Raw genomic sequence first — 24,570 nt, forward strand, 5'->3', positions numbered from 1 at the left:
TCACGTGCCACAACTACTGAAGCCCGTGCACCTAGAGCCCATGATCTGCAACAAGAGAAGCCACCGCAATGAGAAGTCCGCGCACCACAACGGAGAGTAGCCCGTGCTCACCGCAACTAGAGAAAACCCTGCGCACAGCAACGAACACCCAACACAGCCAAACATAAATAAATAAAATAAATAAATTTATTTTAAAAAAAAAAAAAGAGAAGCCACCGCAAAGAGAAGCCCACGCACCGAAACGAAGAGTAGTCCCCGCTCGCCACAACTAGAGAAAAGCCTGCACGCAGCAACGAAGATCCAACGCAGCCAAACATAAATAAATAAATAAATAAATTCATTTTTTTAAAAAAAGAATTGTATTTCTATATACTAGCAATAAACAACTGGAATTTGAAATTTTAAAAAGAATACCATTTACAGTAGCATCAAAAATGTGAAATCTATGAAGACAGTAAAAACATCAGTGGTTGCTCGAGGCTCAGAGGGAGGGAAGAAGGATGAATAGGAGGGACACGGGGGATTTTTAGGGCAGGAAAACTATTCTATGACACTATAATGTCATTATATGTGCCAAAATGCTTGATAAGCTACAAGGTAAGTAGTATTATTATCCTTAGGCTGAGGAAGGTCGTGAGACACAGCTAAGAAATAACGGAGCCTACACTTGAACTCAGTTGACTTGACAGCAGAATTCATGTGTGTGTACACACACACACACACACACACACACACACACACACACACACACACACACACCGTGCTCCCACGTTTCTCGCCAGTTTTCTCTGCTCCCTTCACGGCTTTCTTTTAGTTACACTGAAAACCTTTATGCATCTTGCTCCCCCCACCTCCCTATTCAGTCTTTCCTGGAAGCAGAGAAGGGACTAAAATGAACGCAGCCAATCAGGAGGCTGTGAAACTCTTCCCCCTCCCTGAGGCAGATGCTAACATCTAGAAACAAAGGAGAAAAGAAGAAAGGGGAGAAGAATGCTGAAGCAGGCTAGTCTCAGCCCTCCAGGCCGGATCCTGGCTGCTGGAGCAGTGTGCCACTTACACTTGGGCTCTTGTCCAGGAAGTTCAGCCTCCAAACTAATCCAAGCTTTCCTGCTGGACTCCAGGCTCTTCTCTTCTTCTCCGCCTCCAGTGAGCCTTGGGTTGGCACTGATGAGGCCCAAGAAGGCAAAACACAGCAAGAGGAGTCACTGAGATCTGGTCTCATCCTTCCATCCCTCAGGCCCTTCCTCCTCCTCAACCTCTGCCTGCCTCTCCTGGGATGGCAGGAACCAGTACTGATGGCACTGGGAAGACCACGTGAAAGAGGGATGGAGGATGGCATGATCTGCAGTCCAGAAGAGAACCCAGGATTCCTGGTCCTTGTACCCGTTCTGGGCTGGGGGTGGAGGCGATGAGGGGCTCTGGCAGCGGCTGCAGAGAGGCAGGAGCGTGTGGACGCAAGCTGTGGCTGCCCAGCCCGGAAAGCTAACAGTTCATCCAGGCTCAGCTGCCTACCCAAGGCCTGCTCTGGCTCCTTCCTGAGCTAGTGGGATTCTACACTGGCCCAGGAAGCCTGCCTCCTGCCGCATCCACAGACAGGCACCTATTGCCCCAGCCCCAGGGAGGGCCGGAGGAGGGCCCGTGCGACCTGTACCTGGCTCTCAAGCTGCTGGCGCAAATGTGCAACCACGCATCGAAACCGCAGGTACCCTCCGGAATCCCACTGGTCCTGGTCTCTGACTCTAGAGACCCTTAGCCTTGGCCCTGCCCCGACCCCGGCTTCTGGCCCCGCCCCCGGCTTCTGGCCCCGCCCCCTCCTTCTACCAACCCAGCCTTCAGAGCCTCAGCTGCGTCTCCGACCCTGGCCCCGCCTCTCGGCCTTGGCGCTGCCCCTGAGACCTGGCCCCAGGTTCGCAAAGTCTCATCACCTGGCCCCACCTCTCAGCTCCTTCACCTGCTGCACTCCTCCCTTCCTGGCCGGATGACTGGTTCGGGACTGTCCTCACCTGAGTGAGCCAGGTGAGTGCCCCTTCCCCCACGCAGCCCCGCCCCGGTGCCATGCCCCACCCCTCTCTGGCCTTTACCTGCCTCCCAGCCCAACCTGCACCACCACCAACTCAGAGTTTCTCTCCATTATCTCACTAATCCTCCTGGGTTCCTGCGGGACAAGACCTGCTACCCGCAGTTTACAAGCCAGGAAAGTCCTGTCTAGTCCCTGGGCCGGGTCTCTGCACCTCTTTTTCTCCCTGGACCTTCCCAGTGGTATCCATGTCCAGTTCATCCTCCCAGAAGGATTCTGAGTCCAGGGCTGGGACTAGGATGAAAGGCACTTGGACTCACCTCTCCTGCCTCGCCCTGCGCCTGTCTTCCCTTAAAAGTTTGACACTTTGGGACTTCCCTGGTGGCTCAGTGGTTAAGAATCCACCTGCCAATGCAGGGGACACGGGTTCGAGCCCTGGTCCGGGAAGATCCCACATGCTGCGGAGCAACTAAGCCCGTGCGCCACAACTACTGAGCCTGTGCTCTAGAGCCCGTGAGCCACAACTACTGAGCCTGCGTGCCACAACTACTGAAGCCCGCGCGCCTAGAGCCTGGGCTCCGCAACAAGAGAAGCCACCGCAATGAGAAGCCCGCGCATTGCGACAAAGAGTAGCCCCCGCTCACCGCAACTAGAGAAAGCCCTCATGCAGCAACAAAGACCCAGCGCAGCCAAAAATAAATAAATAAATAATAAATTTTTTTTTAAGTTTGACATTTTGTTCATCGTAGATTCTTTTTGCATTAATTTTGATTCTTTTAAGTATTACATTAAAATATTACATATCTTGATTACTAAGTTTTTTGGCACCCCTGAGATTTTGCACCTGAGGGGAATCCAGCCCTGCCCTGCACACGCCACCTTCCTTGGCTGCCCACTGCTCGGGAGACATTCAGGGACATTCATGATCTGGCCCCTGCCAAGGTCTCTGGGTTCCTCTCTCTGTGCCCACTGCCCCAAGCCCTAGCCCTTTGTATGATCTCCTTATCATCTTTATCTTGCAGAAACTTGATGGTTTGTTTACTATTACCAGGCAAAGGTAACAGTAGTGCGAAGTCATCTAGTAAGGAAAGTGCTTGGCATGTTCTGGGAATAACAAGGCCCATGTGGCTGGAGCAGAGTAGCAAGGAAGCAGTGGAAGGAAATTAGATCAAGGAGGGAGAAGAGGCTGATCACACAGGGGCCTTGCAGGTACTTATAAGGCCTGGAGCTTTACTCTGAAAAAGATAAGTTGATAGAGCATCTCAAATGGTGGAGGGATATGATTTGACTTATATGTCAAAGGGAACCTTCTGAATGCTACGTTGAGGACAGACTGTACAGTGAGTCAGGGTAGAAGCAGGAAGACCAGTGTGGAGGCAGTTATCCAGGTGAGAGATGACACTGACCGAGACCACAGTGGCTGCACCCTGGATATATTTAAGGAAGAGACAACAGGATTTTCTAATGAATTAGATTCAGGATGTGAGGGAAAGAGGAAAGTCAAGAATGACTGTAAGGTTTGAGGCCTGAGCTCCTGGAAGGACAGGGTTGGCATCTACTGAGATAAGCAAGGCTGAAGATAGAGCAGTTTTGGGTTAGGGATGAGTCATGTCTGAGATGATTCTAGATATCCAAGTGGAGCTGGCAGCCAGCAATAATGACAGCAATAACAATAATCATAGCTCCAGCCGTAGTACTAATCGGAGGCAGGCACTCTTCCAACGCTTTACATGTCTTAACTCATTTAATCCTCGTAACAACCCTGTGACGTTGAGCTATTATTATCCCCATTTTACAGATGAGGAAATATTGGATATACGAGTCTGGTGTTCAGAGGAGAGGCTGGGCTGGAGACATAAATGTGTAAGTTATCAATGTGTGGGTGGCATAAGTCACCTGTGAAGTGCGTGTGAAGGTCCAAGGACTGAGCCCAGATACTCCAAAGTTTAGAGAGTGGGAGGATGAGGAAGATCAGCAAAGGAGATTGAGGAACAACAGCCAGGGATGTAGCAGGAGAAAAAATGGGGGGTCCTCAGAGGCTCTGTACAGAAACTATTTCTGGAAGGAGGAAGTGATGAAGAGAAAGCACTTTGGAAACTGCAAATTGAGATCTCAATACAAGGAGACAATTTTGGGTTAGTCACTAGCCAGTGAATGGTTATATAGCCTACCGCAAGTCACAGGGAATCAGCTCCCACACCTGGAAAATGGATCTTTACACCCTGTGACTGGTCCTTATCCCCAGTCTCATCCCAGGACCACCTGCTGAGTTAGGCTTACCACCCTCATCCCTCTGCATTGACCTTCCCACCATCCCCTCACCCCTTGCCACTTGCCTCACTAGAATGTTCTAGTTCATAATCTATATTTTTGCCTCCAAGGTGTTCCCTCATCTTGAACCAGGCTTATGATGGGGCGAGGAGGGTAATTACTTTAAATACTTGTAGGGTTCACCTCCCATCCTGCCTCTCCTCTGGGCCCTGGCTCTCGTTTGACCCTGGCTCGGGCCCAAAGACTCAAGAGATGCAGCTAGGGAGAGAGAAAGTGCTGCCTCAACTCCCTAGAACCCAAAATCTCAGACATGGCTTTAGAGAGGAAGGCTGGGAGCCATGGGTGGGAAGTGGGACTAGGGCTGGGAGCTGAGGTTCAAGGTGCAGGGGTCTGGGGCTGGGAACCAGGAGACTTGGGGCCAGAGGCCTCATAGGGGGCTGGGGAATAAGGTCTCTTGACTGAGGACTAGAGGCTGGAGGCTGGGTGGGGGAAACTTGAGGCTGGGGCATGGGATTGGGAACCAGGAAAACACAACTTGGGGCTATGGGAAGCCATCACATTGAACCCTGCCAGGATGGCCCAGACAGCACCCCTCAGGCCTCTGGCGACCAGAAAAGATCAGAGAAGGGGCAGTTGGATGGAGTTTGAGCTCTCCAGGGCTGAGCCAGGGAAAGTCACAGAAGGTCACGCACAAAGAAGGACACACTAAGGTGAGTAGAGCAAGGGCCCAGAGATGGAAGTATCCAGGAAAGGCTGGGGCAAGGAAAAAAGTCCTCAAAGGGGCAGGAGTCCAGGGGACTGAACGATGGAGGGAATGCCTAAAATGATCACATACTGGAGCTGGAGGGTTTCTAGATAAGCTAGTCCAGAGTGAGTCAAGTATGTTCCTCAGATGCCGGTCCTAAAATGTGCTCTACAGAAAAATGGTTCTGTGGTGAAGTAAGTTTGGAAAACTGTATGTTCTCTCTGCCTCTCAGAGATTTTTAGTGTGCATTTGCCATTTAAAGGTTCTGATAGGTTCCTACAGTAAAGAAAGCCTAATTAATTTTCTATTTTATCACGGAAGTCTTTTTTCTTATAACTTACACCTACTAATGTCCTGCAACATAGACTTTGAGGAACAGTAGACTAGCCTCCCATTTTACTTCCAGGAAACCAAAGCTCAGAGAAGGAGAGTAATGTGCCCAGCGTTTCATGACCAGGAGAGGCAGAGCTGAGTAAAACCCCAGGTGTCCCATTTTCAAAGAACATCAGAGCCGGGAAAGTGCTCTGGGACCATCTAGTGCATCAAGTCTCTCTTTGCCTTTGTCCTCAGTTCCATTCACGGATGGGTAGACTGAGGCTGGGAGAGGGTCCATGACTATTTCTCTCCCACAGGGTCTAGACTGGGCCCCCAACTTGACTCAGTCCGGTGCCCTGACAACTCTGGAACCAGATCATCCTCCCCAGCCAGACCTACACTCGCCCCACTAGGGCCAGCTCCCACTGACCATCCCTCTACCTTTCTTCACCTTTTTTCCTATTCTTAGGAAGTTCATGGACTCTGGTCTGCCCTGGTACCTTTCTCAGGATCATTTTATCTCCTCAGCTCATTCACCAACCCCACGGCTTCTGGGTTCTGGTTTCTCCTGTTCCCTCCCCAGTGTTGAACACAGTGCTGGGCATAGATTCCAGACTGTTCCCTCAGGATGGGGCTGCATTATCAATCTGGAGGAAGTAGGATGTGTTATAGGCTGCACTGTGTGGTTTTTAAACAGGGACTACTGGTTGACAGCTCTGGAGGCCTATCCCTGCAATGTAGGGCAAGGGAGCAAAAGATCCCCAGGAGGAGGGCTGAACTGGAGTGGGCTTTTATCCCTGTCCTCCCCCCACCCCAGGTGGTTTGCAGAGTCAGCCCACTGGCTGTTGGCGGCAGGAAAGCTAGAGCAGGCTGAGCATGTGCTCAAGGAAGAGGTTCACATCCCTGGGAGAAAAACACAGAGATAAATACTCACCCCGGAAGTGAGGCAGCTTGAGGCCCAAGCAAGGCTGCTTCCCACCATCCAAAACCCAGACCCAGCCTGGCTTCCTACCTCCCTCCCTGCACTGCCGCCATTTTCTGTTGGGAGGTCTCCCTTCAGACAAGGGCTTCCTTCCTCTGATATGCACCCAATCCCTCCCTTTCTGAGCCTCTGGTCCTCTGTGGGAAGGGAAAGAAGGGCAAGAAGGGTGGGGAAGTTTGGTCCCCCACCGCTGAGGGCTGTGTGCTCCCTACCCCTGCTGGCTGGGCACATCCCCTTCTCCATCTCCCCAGGGGACTCTAGCTTCAAGCAAACCACTGATGTGCCCGAGGGAAAGGCAGCTCCAGCCAGCAGGCCCCTCCCCCGCCCTGGCCTCAGCCCTGGAGCTATGGCCCCTAACTCGATTGTGCACCGTTAATCACAGCGTGTGCCAGCCGGTGGAGTAAACAGGCGGCCTCCGAGGTCCACTCAAACTCATCAATCCCTGCCTTGGTCAGACCTCCTTTGGCGCTGGGGCTGGCAGGAGGCGCCAAGGGGGCGGGGAAGGGGGGCCATGGAACCAGGGTCGTGTTAGACCCTGGCAGAAAGCCTGGTTGCCCCACAGTCCAGGGATATGGGTGAGGAGGAAAGGAGAGATGTGGGTACACTGACATTGACATTTGGGGGATCTTTAAGATAGGGGCAAAAGCAGTGATTGGGAATCAACTGCCTAGCTCTGGGACTTACTAGCCATTTGACCTTGACAGATTACAGAACCTCTCAGTGCCTCAGTTTCCTCGTCTATAAAATGGGGATAATAATTCTACCTACTTCCTCGGGTTGCTATGAAAATTAAATTAGTGAAAACATGTAAAACACTGAGAACGGTGCCCACACACAGTTGGGGCTATGTGTTTTGTTAAATAAATGGGACGACACAATGAATGACTGGGAGAGACACCGGCTTAGCAAGTTCCGGCAATCCTCCTCTGCCTTATAAATGGCCTAGAGAGTTCTCATCTACTTAGACTGCAAAACCTGCAAACTCTGGAGGAGTCAGGAGGGCAGAATGAGTTAACCTAACCTCTCTGGGCCTCAGTTTTCTAACTGTCAAATGGAGATCATAACTGCGCCTATAGCGTGGAGTTGTTAGGAGGATCAAATGAGAAAGTTCATGAAAGCCTTTACAAATGCGGTAGCCAGTAGCAAGCGCTGCAAGGAAGGACAGCCAGCTCCTATTTCTTCCTAGAGCTGGGTCTGCACCATCCTTTACCCACCCCTGCCAACGAAAGGCCCGCACTGTAGGCCATGAAGGATGAATATGTACTATCATTCCTCTCCCTGCGAAGGAAAATGGGCGCTGGGCACCAGGCACACGCCAGCCCCTGGCACCCCGGCCTCTCGCTGCCCCGTTCCCGGGCACGGAGCTGGGCGGGCCGCTAGGGGGCGCGGCGGGAGGTGCGGAGCGCGGTGGGTACCGCTGGCGCGTCCCGGGCAGCCGGCACGGAGGGGAGGACCCCGAGCCGAGCCTGGGTGGTCCGCGATGCGGCAGGCGGGAAGGGTGAGAGGCAGCCCCCTGCCCACCGACGGACGTGCTGCGCCCGCGCGGGGGCTAGGCTCTCGCCGAGAGGTTGGTGGGAGAGTGAGCCGGCTTAGGCTCCACTCGCCTGGCTCCGTCCCACTCCTCGCCTTCGTGGGCTCCGAGCTTCGGTCTCCGCCTCGGTGGGGAACTCGAAGACAAAGCGTACACGCCCACGGGAGTCGGAGGGAGGGGTGTTACCAGGAAAAGAAGCAAATTTAGCTGGGTCGGGGGCAGGGGACCCCGAAATAGGTCTGCCTCCCCCGGTCACTCCCTGGGCGCGCGGACTCAGCTACAGAGAGTTTGGGAGAAGCCTTGGGCATCCGGACCTCAGGGCCGGGATCCCGCCTGAAGTTTCCGCCCAAAGCTCCATACGATTTCTCTCCAGCAGCCTCATGTCGTCCTAGTGCTGGGCCGGAGCCCCTATACCATGTGGCGGGAAACATGGGTGCCCAATGTCCACTGACCAAGCGTAGCAAAGTCGACTCTGTTAATCAGATTTTTCGAGTTGTTTTTGGCCATAGAGATTTGAGCGAGAAGCACGGGCCTCCACAGTGCGAGGAAAAGTGCGCCTTCCCTCCTTCCGGGCCGCACGTCCACAGTGCGTCCAACTCCTAGGCGGCAGCAAGTGACCTGGACTCCGAGGTCCTGTCCTCATAGGACAGGGGGCCTGTGGGAACCCTGTGGGAACACAGTTCCTCCCCGCGGCCCAGTCCGGCCGGGATCCAGAGATTCGTCCAGGATGCTTTGCCTCGGTTCGCAGCAATCACCACCACGGTCCGACCCCGGGCGTCCTGTTAACTCAGCCCCACCCGCCATAAGGACTACGCAGCGCCCCGCAGGTTCAGGCCGCGCGAGGAGCCCCTCTCCGGGCCGCCCGAACCCATCCTTTCTTCGGAAGCTGACCTCGAGGCTTCGGGGCTGGTGGAGCCGGGCTCTTGAGGGCTCTCCACGTGCCCGGAGGCTCCCAGCACAGAGCCAGGCCGGGGAGGTGAAGCGCCCGGTAGGTGAAGGGGAGATTGTTTCTAAGAGGCTTAACTTCGGAACTAGACTCGGAAAACCCCGATTTCCTGTCCAAGATGATGCCTTTGTTGTGGCCACTTTCGTCCCGGCCTTCGGGCAGCAGGGACTGCGGGAGCCCCTTTCTAGGCCTGCTCTATCCGCAGCCCCGCCCTGGATTTTAGTTTCTCCTTTTAAATCTGGGAATTAGTCCCTCCCGGAATCCCCGCCGTCGGGAAGGTGAGACCGAGGGGGTAACGAGACTGAGGGCCTAAAGCGATGGGGGCTGGGGGGTGGGGGGCGGGATGGGGGCGGATCAAGGAAGGGTGCCCTGAGGACAACCGGCTGCCTCCCTCCTGGGCTGGGAATGGATGTCACTTCCCACCGCGGGTGAGACCACCAACCCAGGCCCATTCCAGAGGGCACTGAGGACCAACCAGCTCAGCTTCATAGGTCTGCTGGGGGCCAGGAGGATAGCCCACTCCCGCCTCCTTCTCCCAGAACGGAGGAAGCAGCACTAAGAAGTGGCACGTTTATCTGGGTTTGAGGTTCTAAAGGGGGTCCAAGCCGAGGATGAGGGTTAAACTGAGGGGCTGCGAGCGCGCAGCACGAGCGCGCTCACTTCCTTTCCCCACCCCCGCGCGGCATTCAGACAGGATCCCCGACCTTTTAAAAATGCTGTCACAGGTTTCTGGCATCCCTGAAACTGCAGCCTCCACGCTCGCACCCCGACCCCAGTCCCAGGATGCCCCCAGGCACACTGACCGCACCCCACACGAAACCCCCGGGGGATGCGCGCCGCTTATACATCTATTCATCTGTAAAATGGGAATAATAATAGAACCTCCCTCAGAGAGCTGTTGTGAGAAACAAACTAGTTAATGAATTAAGAGCCCTTAGCAGCGCCTGGCACGTAGTAAGTGCTCAATACGAGTTATAAATAACGATGATAATGGTTTTCACTTGTAGCAAATGCCAGTGCCAAGTTTAACCTGCAACTAACGATCAAACAGCGCTGTCAGGAAAGTAGTTCTAAGTGCCGTCACTGATAAAACAGTCGTAGAGAGGGGCACCAACTTGCTCTGCGCGGTTCCACTGGGAAGAGGCAAACCTGGATTCGCACCCAAGGCAGTTTCTCTCTTCCCCCACGCGAGGAAGCTGAGAGAGGGGCCCAGCCACGCGGGGCGACCCCGTGTTCCCTCGGTGGCCTGGAGGAGTGACCCCTCCGCCCAGCGACCAAACACAGCAGCCGACAGGAGCCGATGCCCAGGGGTCCTGTACCAACCGGGGTCCCACGCGGCCGGAGAGAAAAGAGAACTGGCTGGGGTCAGGCCGGGCCGCGCGAGGGCGGCTGGGGGGCGCGCGGGGGCGCGGCTGGACCCCCACGTGCGCCGCCTGCCGCTGCTTAGCCGAGCCCTTTGTCGGGAGCAGCCGCGTTCGTGCCGCACTCGGTGGCTTAAAATAAAGACAATGTTCCCAGCCTCCCTGCGGCTAAATCCGGCGCGGGTGCGGGGGCGGTGAGAGAGCCGGGTGGGAGAGCTTCTCCCGGCCCTACCTCCCTTCTCCCTTCCTGCCTCAGTTTCCCCATCTGGTAAGGGGACCTAGCCAAGCCTGGGCCTAGAACAGCCATGCAATCAGGGGTGGGGCGGGGGGCGTCATCCCCCTGCCTCCGCGGCTGCACGGACTTAAGGCGCAAACAAACCTCTTGGGACAAGAGGGGCGCTCAGGAGGAGGCAAGGGAAAGCTGGACACCCTCCTCTCCCGCCTACAAAATAAGTGTTTTTATTTCTAAAGGGACGTGTGCAGAGGCGGTGGGAGAAGAGAAGGGAGACCAAGGAGACTGGGGGGAGGGGGCAAGGAGAGAGCCTGATTCAGACTCGGAAATGGATGTTGAGCGTGGAGGCCTAACACCCACACACTCAGCCACGTGTACGCGCACAAGTACACGCAGCCCCACCGCGCGCGCAAGCCGCAGCCGCAAACCGAGCACAACCCAGCAGGGGCAGCGGAAGTCCGCGCCCGCGGGGAGGGACTGGGCGAGCTCTGACCCGCCAGCTGACTCCGGGGTGGGAGGGGGTTGCTCAGAGTCCTCTCTAAGCGGCAGCGTCTCCTGGACTTCAGAAGGGAGGGGTACTGGGCGCTTGCTCTAGCCTCAGCTGGCTTCGAGAAGCAGAGATGCCCCCACATGTACCTGCCACGTGTGCCCACCGCTGGCATGATGGCCGCTGGCCACGCCCCAGGGACTCCAGTTTCTGCTCCACCGGACTCCCTTGGCAACTGGGCTCCAGCCTGAGGAAGCCCCAGGTTACCCTCAGGCATCAGGATTGAGAGGGGGTGCTGGGTGGGGGAAAGGGCAGGGGGCGAGTGGTGGGGCAGGTCCCAACCGCCTGACCCACTCCAGAGCCGTGGGCTCAGAGCCAGGGACCTGAGTGCAGACACTTGCCAACCACGTTTTCAACACGCCTCTGCTCTTCGGTTTTCTCGTCTACATAGTGGGGATAACAGTTGATCTTGGTCCTTCCTACCCTCCGTCCCAGGGCTTCAGCATGGCCCAGTGAAGCAAAGGCCCGGCAGCCCAGCGGCAGCCTCCCCATGTCTGCTCCACGGTCAGCTCCCCTGGAGGTCTCAAGGGCCAGGTGAGGGTGGGGCAGGACCCAGGTCTCTATGGCTAAAGGCCCCCAGGGGTTCTATCTCTGAGGAAACTCAGCACAGAAATCCAAACCGGCCTCAGGGAGAGGGGTGCCGGCCAAGCCGTTGCGCTAAGGGATGTGGAGAGGAAGGGCAGGCTTATCACTTCCCAGGTGCACACCTGTGAGCCCCGAGTGGGAGTCAGGGAGACAGAGTTTGACAAGCTGGGAGGAGAGCTGTCTGTCTGCCTGTCTGTCTGTCTTCCAAGTGGAAGCTGGGGGTGGAACAGGCAGGGTGGTAGAGGCTGCCTCCCTTGTCAAAATTAGCAAGTTCCACAGTTGGGCAACACTCAGACACACACCGAATACAGACACACACACGTCCTGGCTCCAGACCCACAGGGCGACACCTGCATTTACACCGGCTGCATGCTGACATGCGACTCAGGGACACACATGTGCGGGGCACTCAGCGACGTGTGGAGCAGGCATACGGCCCCCCACTTGTCCCCGCAAACCCGACACCCGTGTGCCCTCACACCCAGCTGTGTGGCAGGGACAGAAAACAGCGCACCGCCCAGCACGCGGGCTCAGCCGTTCAGCCCCGGGCGGGGCGGGTGAGCCAGCCCTCTGGGTCTGTTCCAAGTTGGAGCCTCTCACGTGAGGCCCAATGTGTCATTTCCAAACAGAAGGAATCTAGCTCCTTCGCAGCAGGGAGGAAGAGCAGGGTGTGGGGCTGGGTGGGTGGGCGCGTGGGCATGTGCAGGGGGCAGGGCGTATGTGGAGGGAAACAGGCATGTGAATGCCGGGGTGTGTATGGCGGGGCATGGTGCACGCTGCCTGGGGTCTCTAAGGTTGGGTGGGGGAAGGAGCCCCGGAAACAGTGTGCCTTTGTGAGGGTGTCTGTGTGTCGCCGAGTCTGTGTGCATTGGGTGTGGGTGTTTGTCTCCCTGTATCTGCCTTCTCTCCCGTTCTGGACTTTCAGCCTTCCTGGGCTCATCTTCCTCATGTCCTACACCCTCCCTCTCAGGACTCGAATTTGGTGCCCTAGTAGAGAAGGGGGCCACGCTCCAGGACCCGGTCCAACCCCGGACACTGCCTGAGGCTTCCCTCCAGCTCCCCCTCCCTTCCTTTCCTCTCTTTTCTCCCTCCCTCTCTTTCTCTTCCTCCCTCCCCCCCACCCCAGGCTGGCGTGCCAGGGGGTGGGACATGCCAATCACTAGCTGTGCCTCTCCGGCTGCCAGCACAGGGCGCAGCTCCCCCCAGGAGCCAGGTGTTTGGGTCCCTGGAGACACCGTCGGCCCCCGGACAGGCAGTGGAGCTGAGGAACCTTCAGACTTCTCTCCAGCCCCATGGTGAGTACATTTGGGAGGGGCTCCACCAAGGTGGGGGCAGGAGAAGCAGGGTCCTTGAGCAAGGCAGGGACCAGAACCAGAAGGAAATGGGGATGGACCCCAGACAGAGGAGGGGGCCGGGGAGGGGTCTAGAGGCCCAGGGGGCTCTGTAGCTTTGGACACTGGCTGCTCCAAGTACCCCATCTCCTGGCTTCGAGTGGATACACCTAATGTTTTTCTGGGATTCAGCTGGGAAAGGAGATGGAAACCCCCTTAGGAAACTGGACCTGGAGCCCAGAAGGGATTAGGTTGCCACACAGCAGGCAGAGTCTCCAAATCCCAGGGACAGAGTGAGGAGGGCAGGGGGCCAGGGGGTAGCCCTTGCCACCAGGATGCTGTGGGAGGTTGACCCCCCCCAAAACAGGGGTGCCAGTCCCAGTACCTCCTCCTCTCCTCCCTCAGGGAACCCTGAATCCCACCACCCCCATCCACCTTCAACCCCTCCAAGATGGACTGAACCAGGCTGCTGGCCCGATGGACAAGCAGGATACCAAGGTGGGTGCCGGGCCAGAAGCCAGCAGGAGACCAGGTCAAGAGCTCCCGGGCTCTTGGGGGATATGGGCACATGGGTGGCCATGCCAGCCAGGGGACGTGGTCCCGATGTGTGCAGCCACCCAGAGGGCCCTCCCTGTGTCCACAGCACCTTGGGCTCCCACAGGGCAGGTCTCAACCCTAAGTCCAGGTAATGCATAGTTACTAATGGGCACCCACGCCAGGTACCCATCCTAGGACCCCCAGAGCACAACGTGGGGATGGGCTGGAGGCCAAGAGCTCTGATTCTTGCAGAGTGCCAGCTCCTGAGCTGGCAGCTGGGGAGGGTTTGGGCGGCATTCATTGGGTCGCTCAGACAAATGCTGCTTGGGGGTTATCAGTGCCAGTGGACAGGGGTTCACTGCTTCCCACAAAACATACCTGCGGACTGACCCAGGGCCTCCTGCCCAATTGGCCGGAAGCAGCCGGACAGTCTCCTGCCCCTGAGAAATCAGCTGCTCACTGAGCTGTCAGGTACGAGTTAGTTCTCTGCCCCTTGACCTCAGCCACTAGGCAAGCTGTGATCGCCACTGCATTACAGAAGGCAGGGGAGGAAATGGGGCTGCAGAAGGTGTGACTCTTGGCTCTTCGGCTGGGGCCTGGAGGTCTGAGAACTAGATTCCCAAGTGCAAAGAGGAGTCAGAGTGTCAAGAAGGGAGTAGGTAGAGGTCATGTCAGACTAAAAAGGAACCTCCCCATTGTACAGATGGAGAGACTGAGGCTGAGGAAGGGGAAGGGACATGCTCATGGTCACAGAAGGGATATTTAGGGGTGCAGCTGGGGCTTGGACCCCATTCTCCTCACCCTCAGCACAGCGCTGAACTCCTACCTCCCTGAGCAGGATGACAGGGTGGGGGAAGCAGCGAGCTCTGTGAACGGGAGCTTGGGCTCCTGGGCGGGCGGGGGGGAGAGGTGGGTGAATATCTCCCTAGGTTTCCGTTCTGCTGTGATGCCATGGTGATGCCTAGAAAGATGGAGGAGGGAGGGAGGGAGGGAGAGACAAGAAAGGAAATGGGGAGGGGAGCGCAAGGAGTCATGAGCAGGGGGCATGCGGAGTGTAGACGAGGGGCAGGGCGCTTCTGATGCCACCTGGCAAAGTGAGGTCTAGGGCCCAGCCTGCTAACTGCCAGGCTCTGACATGGTCTGGCTAAAGTTGGGCAACTGGTTAAGGTCCATCAACAGTGAGAGTATGTGGCACTGATTCTAAGGCTGACGCTCCTCTTCCGGTTCAGCCCTGCATTTATGAAAATTTAACTGATGGCTGCTGCCCTCCGCAGGGCTAGTTGGCACTCCCAGTGGTGACTGTTGAGCCTGAAAAGGTGATAAATTGTATCAGTTCACCCCTTCCTTTCCAAGGCCAGACATCAGAGGTGGAAGTTTTATGCACCTTTAATGGTGCTACCTTCAGAGAAAAATTAACCCCCGGGGGAGAGAGCCACCTCTGACAAGCTGGCTTCTGGGTTAAGGCCCCAGCAGAAGGGACGGGTCAGGAGGCCTGGACGGAGGAGCGCCCTCGATGCACTTGTGAGGTCCCAGGTGCCCAGCCCCACAGCTCTCACCTCGTACCTCCTTCTCCCCAATATCGTCCGTTCTCTCCAGCCAGGGTTCTGCCGACTTCCACGTCCAGAATCACAAGATGGCTTCACTCCCCGCTCCTGAATCTCTTGCCCAGCACCCCCTCATTCTCTGCCTCCCCTTCTGCTCTCCTTGGCCAGTGGTAAGATTCAGGAAGCCCTAGTGTTCAGGAATCCCTCTCCCCAGCAATCTCTCCCCTCCCCCTTCCTCTCACCAACCAGATGCCCGGCCCCCGGGGATTGGTCCAGGACGCTGGCGGTCAACAATCTGGCCTGCTCTGCTAGAGGCTCTGACCTCATCCCTTAACTCTTTGAGCCCAGGCTGATGTTTTCCTCCCCAACACTGACAGGCGCCATCCCACGCCCGCGCCTGTCCTGTTACCTCACTCGACTTCCCTGCAGCAGGTGAGGCAGGGTTTCCTTGGTCCATTTTACAGATAAGGATGTTCTTGGGTATTTTGCTCTCAGGCCAGGTAGGGCCTCACCGAGGGGACAGGGACCTGGCAGGTGCAGGGATACAGGAACTGGACAGAGCAGAGACCACACTCTGGAGCCAGTTCAAACTGCCATCCCCTCACCCCCGCCACCGCAGGCCCATCCTCATGCCCGAAGTCCTGAAGTCAATCAGGAGGATTCCGTGTACACATTCATGGGTTTATTCCACAGATATTTACTGAGCCACTGATGTGTGCCAAGCAAAGAGCTACAGCTGGACCACCCACTTCCCATAGCACTGTGATCATACATCACCCAGAGAGATGACAGACACTGTCACACACATACACACACACAGGCCAGATTCTAAAGGAAGGACTGATTCCTCCCTATTGGCTGATTCAAACTAGGGTTTGGCCAATCTAGCTGGTCAAAGTGGGCAAGGAGGCCATTGAGCACCCCCCCAATCCCCACAGCAGTTTAGAGTAGGGGCCCAAGAGGTTAGCCCCAGAGGCAGACTACCTGGGTCCAAATCCTGACTGCATCACTGATGAGCTCTCAGGTCCTTAAGATCTGAAAGCCTCATTGCCCCTTTTGCAAGTTGAAGATAATAGAACCTACTTCCCAAGGGTTTGTAACAGGTCAATTAAATCATGTATGTAATGCTTAGAGCCATGTCTGGTTATAGGAAGCAGTCTGTAAATATTAGTTGCTGTGATAATATTAATAATATTATTAAAAGCTCCCAACAACCTTCATCAGGAAGCCACAGCCCTGGGCAGAAAAGCACCTCCTGCTTCCTTTCCACCTTCCTGTACCCCAGACACCCTCAGAGGATGAGTCCCAACCCATCCTCACAAAGACTCACCCTTATCATTTCTTATTCTCACTCAGCAATGCACACACCCTCACATACAAACACTCATCCTACAGGAGGGTGACCAGGTCGGGACAGTCACTTGCCCAAGGTCACACAGCAAGACAAGAGCAGAGACGGGGCTTGAAGCAGAGGCAGTGCAAGGACTTCCTTGAGGAGTCTCCTCCCCAGGCCCTGCAATCCTCATTTACCAACTCCCCCAACCCCATGGATGTTTTCACAGAATATGCTATGCAAATACAGCTTCCAGCCCCCCTTTCAACCAGACGGCTAACCCTAAGCCCCTCCTTCGTAGAAATTCTGGAGCTGCGGCTGAACCCTGGCACCCTGACTTTCAGCCCAGAGCTCGTCCCCGCAGGGGAATCAGCCACAATCACTGGAAGCCATGTTCCTTCTCAGCCATCAACTCGCTGACCCTTCAGTAGCCTTGAAGAGGCAGAGGATTGCCCCCAATAAGGAGTTAAGGAGACTCGCCCAAGGTCACACAGCAAGGACCAGAGCAGGAACCTTCTCTGGAGAAAATTACTGTCCAAGAGGGGTTAGGGGGAGGACCCCCACTTCTGATGGTGGAGGAAGGGCAGAGTCATTGACAGCCCTGTTCTTGGGCTGAATCCCAGGGGCTCCGAAGGTCCAGGGGGTGGCAAGAACCAGGGTCCAGTTCCCCAGAACTTCTGCCCTTCTCCTTCCCCGAGCTGTCCCCGATGGGAGCCCATAGGTGGGGCAGAGAGGGTCCACCAAGCGGAAAGAGCGCAGGCATTGGAGCCTGCAGGTCCCGGGCTGAGAGAAGCTAAGTGAGCCTTCAGCCTCTGCAGCCTCACCTCTGGGACATGGTTCCATTTCACAGATGAGGGTATTCTTGGCTATTTTTCAAGCTATTTTGAGGTCTTGGTGCTCTCGAGCCATCTTGAGATCTTGGTTTCAGGAGCCTGTAAAATCTCCCCAGATGTCAGCCCGGTCCAACTCCTCCACTGTACAAATGAGCAGTCTGGGGACCAGAGAGGGGCTGTGCCTGGGGTCTGGAGGGGAAGGGGCAGGTGAGGGTTCGCTGAGCAGTGGGTCGGAATGAGGAGATGGGAATAATAACAGAGGCCTTTGACTGAGTGTCATTTCAGTGCCAGGCACTTTGGATACTATTATCCCCATCAGCTCAGGGATGCAGGGCTGCAGGGAAGGAAAGGTTAAGTCGTAGCCGATGATCACACAGCTAGGAAGGGACAGCTTGGAGATTCAAACCTAGGGCTGTGGTCCGCAACGCAGGAATTAGGGTGAGGCAAGTGAGGTACTCGCCTTGGAGCAAAATTTCAAGGTGGGGGGCTCACAAAAATACCTCACTAGTCAAGATAAATAATATTGTAATGTAATATTTTTTTTTTAGTAGCACCTTTAATTATTATTTATTTATTTATTTGGCTGTGTTGGGTCTTCGTTTCTGTGCGAGGGCTTCCCCTAGTTGCGGCAAGCGGGAGCCACCCTTCATCGCGGTGCACGGGCCTCTCACTATCGTGGCCTCTCTTGTTGCGGAGCACAGGCTCCAGGCGCGCAGGCTCAGTAATTGTGGCTCACGGGCCCAGTCGCTCCGCGGCATGTGGGATCTTCCCAGACCAGGGCTCGAACCCGCGTCCCCTGCATTGGCAGGCAGATTCTCAACCACTGCGCCACCAGGGAAGCCCTAATGTAATATTTTTAAAAATCAAATAGCAAACTACAGCGCACAGGCAGTCTGCTTTTGTAAATCAAGTTTTGTCAGAACCAGGGCCAGGATTAGTGCGAGGCATGGGTGATGGATCCTGTCTTGGTTTAAAACTGTGTTCATGATGGATGTTTTGCATTGATTTCTATTCTTTAAATATTGCATTAAAATGTTATTTTCTTGATTGACTGAGTTTGGGGCATCTCCTTAAATTTTGCACCCAAGGCAAGTGCCTCACTCCCCCCGCCCTAGTCCTAGCCCTGCTGTGGCGTAAGGACCAAGTACAATGGCAGAACGCTTGGCCGCAACGTGCCCAGACAGACGGGAGGCCCCTACAGCTGTGGAGGGTATAGCCTCACACGCCCTAAAGCTCCTCTTCTGACCCAGCCTTTGCACATCTTGACCCAGGGAGCCGCTGGGGGCTACAGAGCTGCTCCAGGGCACCCAGGGGTTGGGGGGGTGAGGCAGCACCCAGTCTAGGAGTCGGGAGACCTTGGGCTACACAACGCCTTCTTCCCTTTTTTCTCTGGGCCTCAGTTGCTAGATTTCTGCAATGGGCACAAACAGCACTGAGTCCAGAAGATCAAAGGGACAAGAGTTGTTCAGGGTCACCTTGTCAAGGGTGGTTTCCACCAGCGGCCTCACGGGGAAAAGCCCCAGCACCCGCAGTCTGATCTCAGCCTCCCGCCCAGCGCCTGACTTTGGTTAACGGAGGAGGATGCAACAGAACTCAGTAAGCAAGATAAATCATATTTTAATGTAATATTTCTTAGTTCAAATTGGCAAACTATGGCCCCCAGGCCGACCATCAGTTTTTATAAATAAAGTTTCATTGGAACGTACTGCTTGGGCTCCAATCCTGGTTCCTACCTTAGCTGTGTGATCTTGTGCATATTCTCGTGCTTTTCTCAGCCTCAGTTTCTACATCTGTAAGATGGAGAGAAAAACAACCCCTAGGTCATAGGTTCCCCATTAAGGTTAAGTGAGATAGGGCACATAAGTACTCTGAGCAGCGACTGGCCCTCAGGGACGCTAAATAACAGCAATGACCGTTATTATTAGTTACTGTTGTCCCAGTATTAGAATTTTTTTTTTTCTTTTGGCCATGCCACTCGGCATGCGGGATCTTAGTTCCCCGACCGGAGATCGAACCCATGCTCTCTGCAGTGGAAGTTCAGAGCCCTAACCACTGGACCTCCAGGGAATTCCCCATAGTATTAGAAATTTTTAATCAAAGAAGCAGACACTGCTAGGCAGGAGGGAGCCCTCGTTACTACCCGTGCTAAGAGTCAATGGGAACTTAGTGTTTACCATGGACCAGGGCTGTTCTAAGTACTTTATATCTATTGACTCTTTAAGCCTCGCGATAATTCCTCGATGTATTAGCTAGGGACTAACTTTATCCCCGTTTGTCAGTTGAGGAAACCGAGGCACACAGCAGTTACATCGCTAGCGGAGACCATACACACAGTACGTGGTGTAGCGTGGATTCAAATGCGGACAGTCTGACTCCAGAGTCTGGGTCCTTCAACCGGGATGTCACCTGTGCCCCCTCACGTGCAAATTGTCCCAGACACACAAGCACTGACAGCCACGGCTTTTCTTGCTTGTTCTGTCACACTCCGAACTCATGCTGAGAGTCGCTGTCACACGCACTGACAGTACACCCCAGGTCACACACCACCGAGGCATCCATCATGCAGCGACCCCCTCACAGACTCTAGTCTCTCTGTCACAGACCAGGTCCCAAGAAACACCAGGGTTTGCTGGGTCCCTGCCCAACGTCTCTCTTTTGGAATTTTTCCAACAATACAGCCCCTGAAGCCACAGCTGCAGGTAGGAGGAGACCCCAATCTCTTCAACAAACAGAAGAATGCCTGAAGCCCAGAACAGGAAGGAAGCAGCCAAAACATACAGCAGCAAGGCCATGGCTGAGCGGTGGAGGCCCCTGCCCGGCCAGTAGTCACTAAGAGCTGTGGCTTTTCTCTCTTCCCACCCTTAGTGCCTGAGCTGGACTCCAGCTTCAGGAAAAGTCTGGGGCATCTTCTGGTTCCCCTTGCTGCCCTCCACTCAGCTGGGGCCCAGGAGCCGAGTGGGGAGGTGGAGGAGTCCTCCCATGCCTCGTCTGGGGCCAGAGCCCCGCTTATCTGGGAGCTGAGGCCCTCGCCCCTGCTGCCTGCTTTTACTCCGGATTGTCAGCCACTGGCAAGTGTCCGGGCCCAGCACAACGTCCCCTGCTGCCCGCACAGAGGGTCCGATCCAGCCCCAAACCGCGCACAAGCACGCACACGCAGGCGCACGCACACAGCACCCCTCTGCTCCCATCTCTTTCCCCTGTCTTCCCTGGAGCCCTCCCCTGCCTTCCCATCTCTCCGTATTTGATGGAAGAATCCCACCGGATCTTCACGTGCTCCGAGAGTGAGCGAGGGAAGTGGGCTCTGATCACACTCACCACCTGAGTCGCCACGGCCAGGTCTTGGAGCTGCTCGGAGCCACGGTTGCCTCAGTGAAATGGGGTCCATGAGAGACCTTCCTCCTACAAATGTTCAACAATTAAATTAGGTAATTCAGTTAAGTGCTTAACACTGTGTCTGGCATGTAGTAACTACTCAGTAAATGAGAGCTTTAATAAAATTGAGTGAAATGCTTTGAAAATTTGGCAGTCCCGTATACAAAGCGAGTCTCCCCCACTCCTGCCACATGAGCAAGACAAGCATTAGTAGCAATTTCCCGATGAGAAAATTGAGGCTCGGGGTCTGAATGGTGAAGTGGGAATGAGGGCTCAGATCTCTGGATTCCAAAGCCATCCCCGCCCCCCGCCCCGTGCTGCTGGTAAATCCATTAAAGCCTGGGAAAGTGCATTATAAGTGACGGGGTGTGGGCACCAGTAAGGGGGGTGTGACGCTGTCTGGCCTGCAGCTCTGAGAGGGCAGAGGCTTTGCTCCCAGCACCTCCCACTCTGGACTCTGGGAGACGTCCAGCAGCCCAACCCAAGCCCGTGTCCTCTCTTTTCAGGTGATGACCGCCCCCAAGGAAGGCCTGTACTGTGACTAGAGGAAGGGGCTGCCCCCCATCGACCCCACCCAGCCACCATGAATACCTCAGCCCCACCCGCCGTCAGCCCCAACATCACCGTCCTGGCACCGGGAAAGGGTCCCTGGCAAGTGGCCTTCATTGGGATCACCACGGGCCTCCTGTCACTGGCCACGGTGACGGGCAACCTGCTGGTACTCATCTCCTTCAAGGTCAACACGGAGCTCAAGACGGTCAACAACTACTTCCTGCTGAGCCTGGCCTGTGCCGACCTCATCATTGGCACCTTCTCTATGAACCTCTACACCACGTATCTGCTCATGGGCCACTGGGCTCTGGGCACGCTGGCCTGCGACCTCTGGCTGGCCCTGGACTACGTGGCCAGCAACGCCTCGGTCATGAACCTGCTGCTCATCAGCTTTGACCGCTACTTCTCCGTGACCCGGCCCCTGAGCTACCGCGCCAAGCGCACACCCCGCCGGGCGGCCCTGATGATCGGCCTAGCCTGGCTGGTTTCTTTCGTCCTCTGGGCCCCAGCCATCCTCTTCTGGCAGTACCTGGTAGGGGAGCGGACGGTGCTGGCCGGGCAGTGCTACATCCAGTTCCTCTCCCAGCCCATCATCACCTTTGGCACAGCCATGGCTGCCTTCTACCTCCCTGTCACGGTCATGTGCACGCTCTACTGGCGCATCTACCGGGAGACAGAGAACCGGGCCCGGGAGCTGGCGGCCCTGCAGGGCTCCGAGACGCCGGGGAAGGGGGGCGGCAGCAGCAGCAGCTCAGAGAGGTCCCAGCCAGGGGCTGAGGGCTCCCCGGAGACCCCTCCAGGGCGCTGCTGCCGCTGCTGCCGAGCGCCCCGGCTACTCCAGGCCTACAGCTGGAAGGAGGAGGAGGAGGAGGACGAGGGCTCCATGGAGTCCCTCACGTCCTCGGAGGGTGAGGAGCCCGGCTCCGAGGTGGTGATCAAGATGCCCATGGTGGACCCCGAGGCGCAGGCCCCCGCCAAGCAGCCGCCCCGGAGCTCCCCGAATACGGTCAAGAGGCCGACCCGGAAGGGGCGTGAGCGAGCGGGCAAGGGCCAGAAGCCCCGCGGTAAGGAGCAGCTGGCCAAGCGGAAGACCTTCTCGCTGGTCAAGGAGAAGAAGGCGGCTCGGACCCTGAGCGCCATCCTGCTGGCCTTCATCCTCACCTGGACACCGTACAACATCATGGTGCTGGTGTCCACTTTCTGCAAGGACTGTGTTCCCGAGACCCTGTGGGAGCTGGGCTACTGGCTGTGCTACGTCAACAGCACCATCAACCCCATGTGCTATGCGCTCTGCAACAAAGCCTTCCGGGACACCTTCCGCCTGCTGCTGCTCTGCCGCTGGGACAAGCGTCGCTGGCGCAAGATCCCCAAGCGCCCCGGCTCTGTGCACCGCACCCCCTCCCGCCAATGCTGATGGCCCCTCGCCTGCGTCCCTCCACCCCAGGCCCCGGTGGAAAGCGGGCAGGCGCTGTGACCTCAGACCCAGGGCCCTGCTCAGGCCCCACCGGCCTTGCCAGGCCCCTAGGTCACCTTCCTGCACAGCCCAGGGAGACCCTGCCAACTTTCCAAATTTTGCTGTTCCCAGGCAGGGAGGGGCACCCGGGGAACTGGTTTTTCTGTTCCCTGCGGGGTGGGAATGGGCTGTTCACCAGGAAGAAGGCCCAGGAGGAGGATCCGGGCTTTGGCTTCCTTGTTTGTGTTTAGACAGGAAGTCTGTCCTGGGCCAGCAGTGCGGGCCAGGAGAAAGGAGGTTTAACCGTGCAGTCATCCTTGGCCCAGGGGCTGGCCTGGATTGAGTGGGAGGCGGCACCCCCTGCCAGCAGGGAACTGACACCAATCACTGAGTCAGAAGCTGGGCCCAAAGGGATCATCCCCCGCCCTCCCCGGGGACCCCCTCCCTCCCCAGGCACAGCCCACTCTGCTGGGCCCTAGGCACACTCTCTGGGATTATCCAGCCTCCCTACACATGTCCCCAGAGTGTCCCTAGGTGGGTCACCCCCAAGGCAAATGTCCAAGCATCAGCAGGACAATGACACCAGAGGGGACCAGCATGGTTAGTCACCCCATCCAAGTCCCGAGGCAGCAGCAGGACCAGGCACCAGGTGTCCCCACTGTCCCACTATGTCGTTTCCCTGGGAGTGAGGGGCAGGGGTGCCTGCTGTCCAGCCCCACACCTATACCCCCTGCCCCAGAGAAACCCTCAGTCCCGCCCTCCCTGGCTCACAGATGCCACCTGGATAGATCTGTTCCATCAGATCTAGCCAGGCCTCCCGCATGCTGCCTGCCTCCGGCCCCATCCCAACCGGCCTGGCCCAGCCAACAGGTTCTCTCCTGTGAGCTCCCCAATCCGACCCATGCATGGCCTCCCAGCCACCCTTATCTCCAGGCCCAGCCTGGTCCCAAATGTTCTTTCCTCCTGACCTCAGCAATTGCTGAGTCTGTGAATAAAGCCACATAACCAGCAGGCGCTAAGGGGCCTTCTTCCCTGTGTTGGCTCTTTTTTTTTTTTTTTTTTAATTTGGCCGCACCTCGAAGCTTGCAGGATCTTAGTTCCCCGCAGGGATGGAACTCATGCCCCCTGCAGTGGAAGCGAGGAGTCCTAACCACTGGACCACCAGGGGATTCCCTCGAGGACCTGGTCTTAAGCCAGGGCAGGAGGGGGCAGGGAGGGTCCAAGCACCGTAAGAAACGGGCCACTGCCCTGAGAGTGGTCTCAGGAGGGGCAGCACAGAGTGGCTGGATCTATTGAAACCTGTGGGCCCAGCACCTAGGGTCCCCGGCTCAGGTGAGTAGGGCTGTAGTGGGCAGAGCCGTCTCCCGGAAGCAAAGTTGCTGAGTGGTTATATTTTACTACAGTGAAAGATGCAAATTAGAGTCAGCGAAGGATGAAGGTGCACAGGCAGAGTCCAGGAGAGAGCAGCTGCGAGCTTCTACTGTCCTCTCCCAGTGGAGTTATGGAGACAGCACTTAATTCTCCCAGCAACAATGAGTCACCAACCAGGAAACACAGTTTCCAGCTGCATGAAGTATTGCCAACCAGCAAAGCTGAGCCAAGTTTTGGTGTCCAGTATTTAATGGAGGCTCCTGACCACTCACATAGCTGACCTTACTTAGTCTCCAGCCCCTCCAGAGGCTAAACTGATACCGAGAGGCCCATGGCCCCCAGATAAGCAAAGACACTCTTATCAGGCAAGATATTCCAAGGGTTTAGGGGCTGTCTCCCAGGAGCCAGGCAAGGGCCAAACCTTTCTTTGGAATGTGCGGCGTCTGGACAACCCAGACCTGCTGAGTTAATCCTTCAGTGCACAGCACTCCTGTCCGGTAGCATCAGTATCACCTGGGAACTTAATTAGATGTATAAGTTCTCAGGGTCACCCCAGATTTACTGAATCAGAAACTCTAGGGGTGGATCCGAGCCATCTGTTTCAGCAAGCCGTCCAGGTGATTGTGATGCAGGCTGAAGTTTGAGAAATGCTGGCCTAGAGGAAGGAGGTCCCAGGTGGGGCTAAACCCTTACAGAGAGAGAGAGTGTGAAG

General features: G+C 56.1%; 1 protein-coding gene and 1 long non-coding RNA gene across 5 annotated transcripts in view; both read left to right on the forward strand.

Annotated features, from left to right (window-relative positions):
* LOC309606754 overlaps positions 1 to 24,570 on the forward strand; it is a 308,111-nt gene that overhangs the window by 239,987 nt on the left and 43,554 nt on the right. The window lies entirely within an intron of this gene.
* On the forward strand, positions 12,247 to 23,511 carry CHRM1 (cholinergic receptor muscarinic 1). 4 transcript variants are annotated; one of them, XM_082343018.1, is made up of 3 exons: positions 12,247 to 12,827; positions 13,269 to 13,361; positions 20,989 to 23,511. In XM_082343018.1, exon 3 carries the CDS (start codon positions 21,066 to 21,068, stop codon positions 22,446 to 22,448), a length of 1,383 nt encoding a protein of 460 aa, XP_082199144.1. In that variant the 5' UTR covers positions 12,247 to 12,827; positions 13,269 to 13,361; positions 20,989 to 21,065; the 3' UTR covers positions 22,449 to 23,511. The 4 variants fall into 4 exon arrangements, with proteins under 4 accessions (XP_082199144.1, XP_082199146.1, XP_082199147.1 ...); XM_082343020.1 differs by lacking the exon at positions 13,269 to 13,361; XM_082343021.1 differs by lacking the exons at positions 12,247 to 12,827; positions 13,269 to 13,361 and adding an exon at positions 13,863 to 16,742.

The sequence above is a fragment of the Balaenoptera borealis genome (genome assembly GCF_965194805.1).
Source record: "Balaenoptera borealis genome assembly, chromosome: 11".
Taxonomy (NCBI): domain Eukaryota; kingdom Metazoa; phylum Chordata; class Mammalia; order Artiodactyla; family Balaenopteridae; genus Balaenoptera; species Balaenoptera borealis.

What these genes read in the sequence shown, in the direction of transcription:
- CHRM1 (XM_082343018.1), top strand. Translation starts at nt 21,066, where the DNA reads ATGAATACCTCAGCCCCACCCGCCGTCAGCCCCAACATCACCGTCCTG.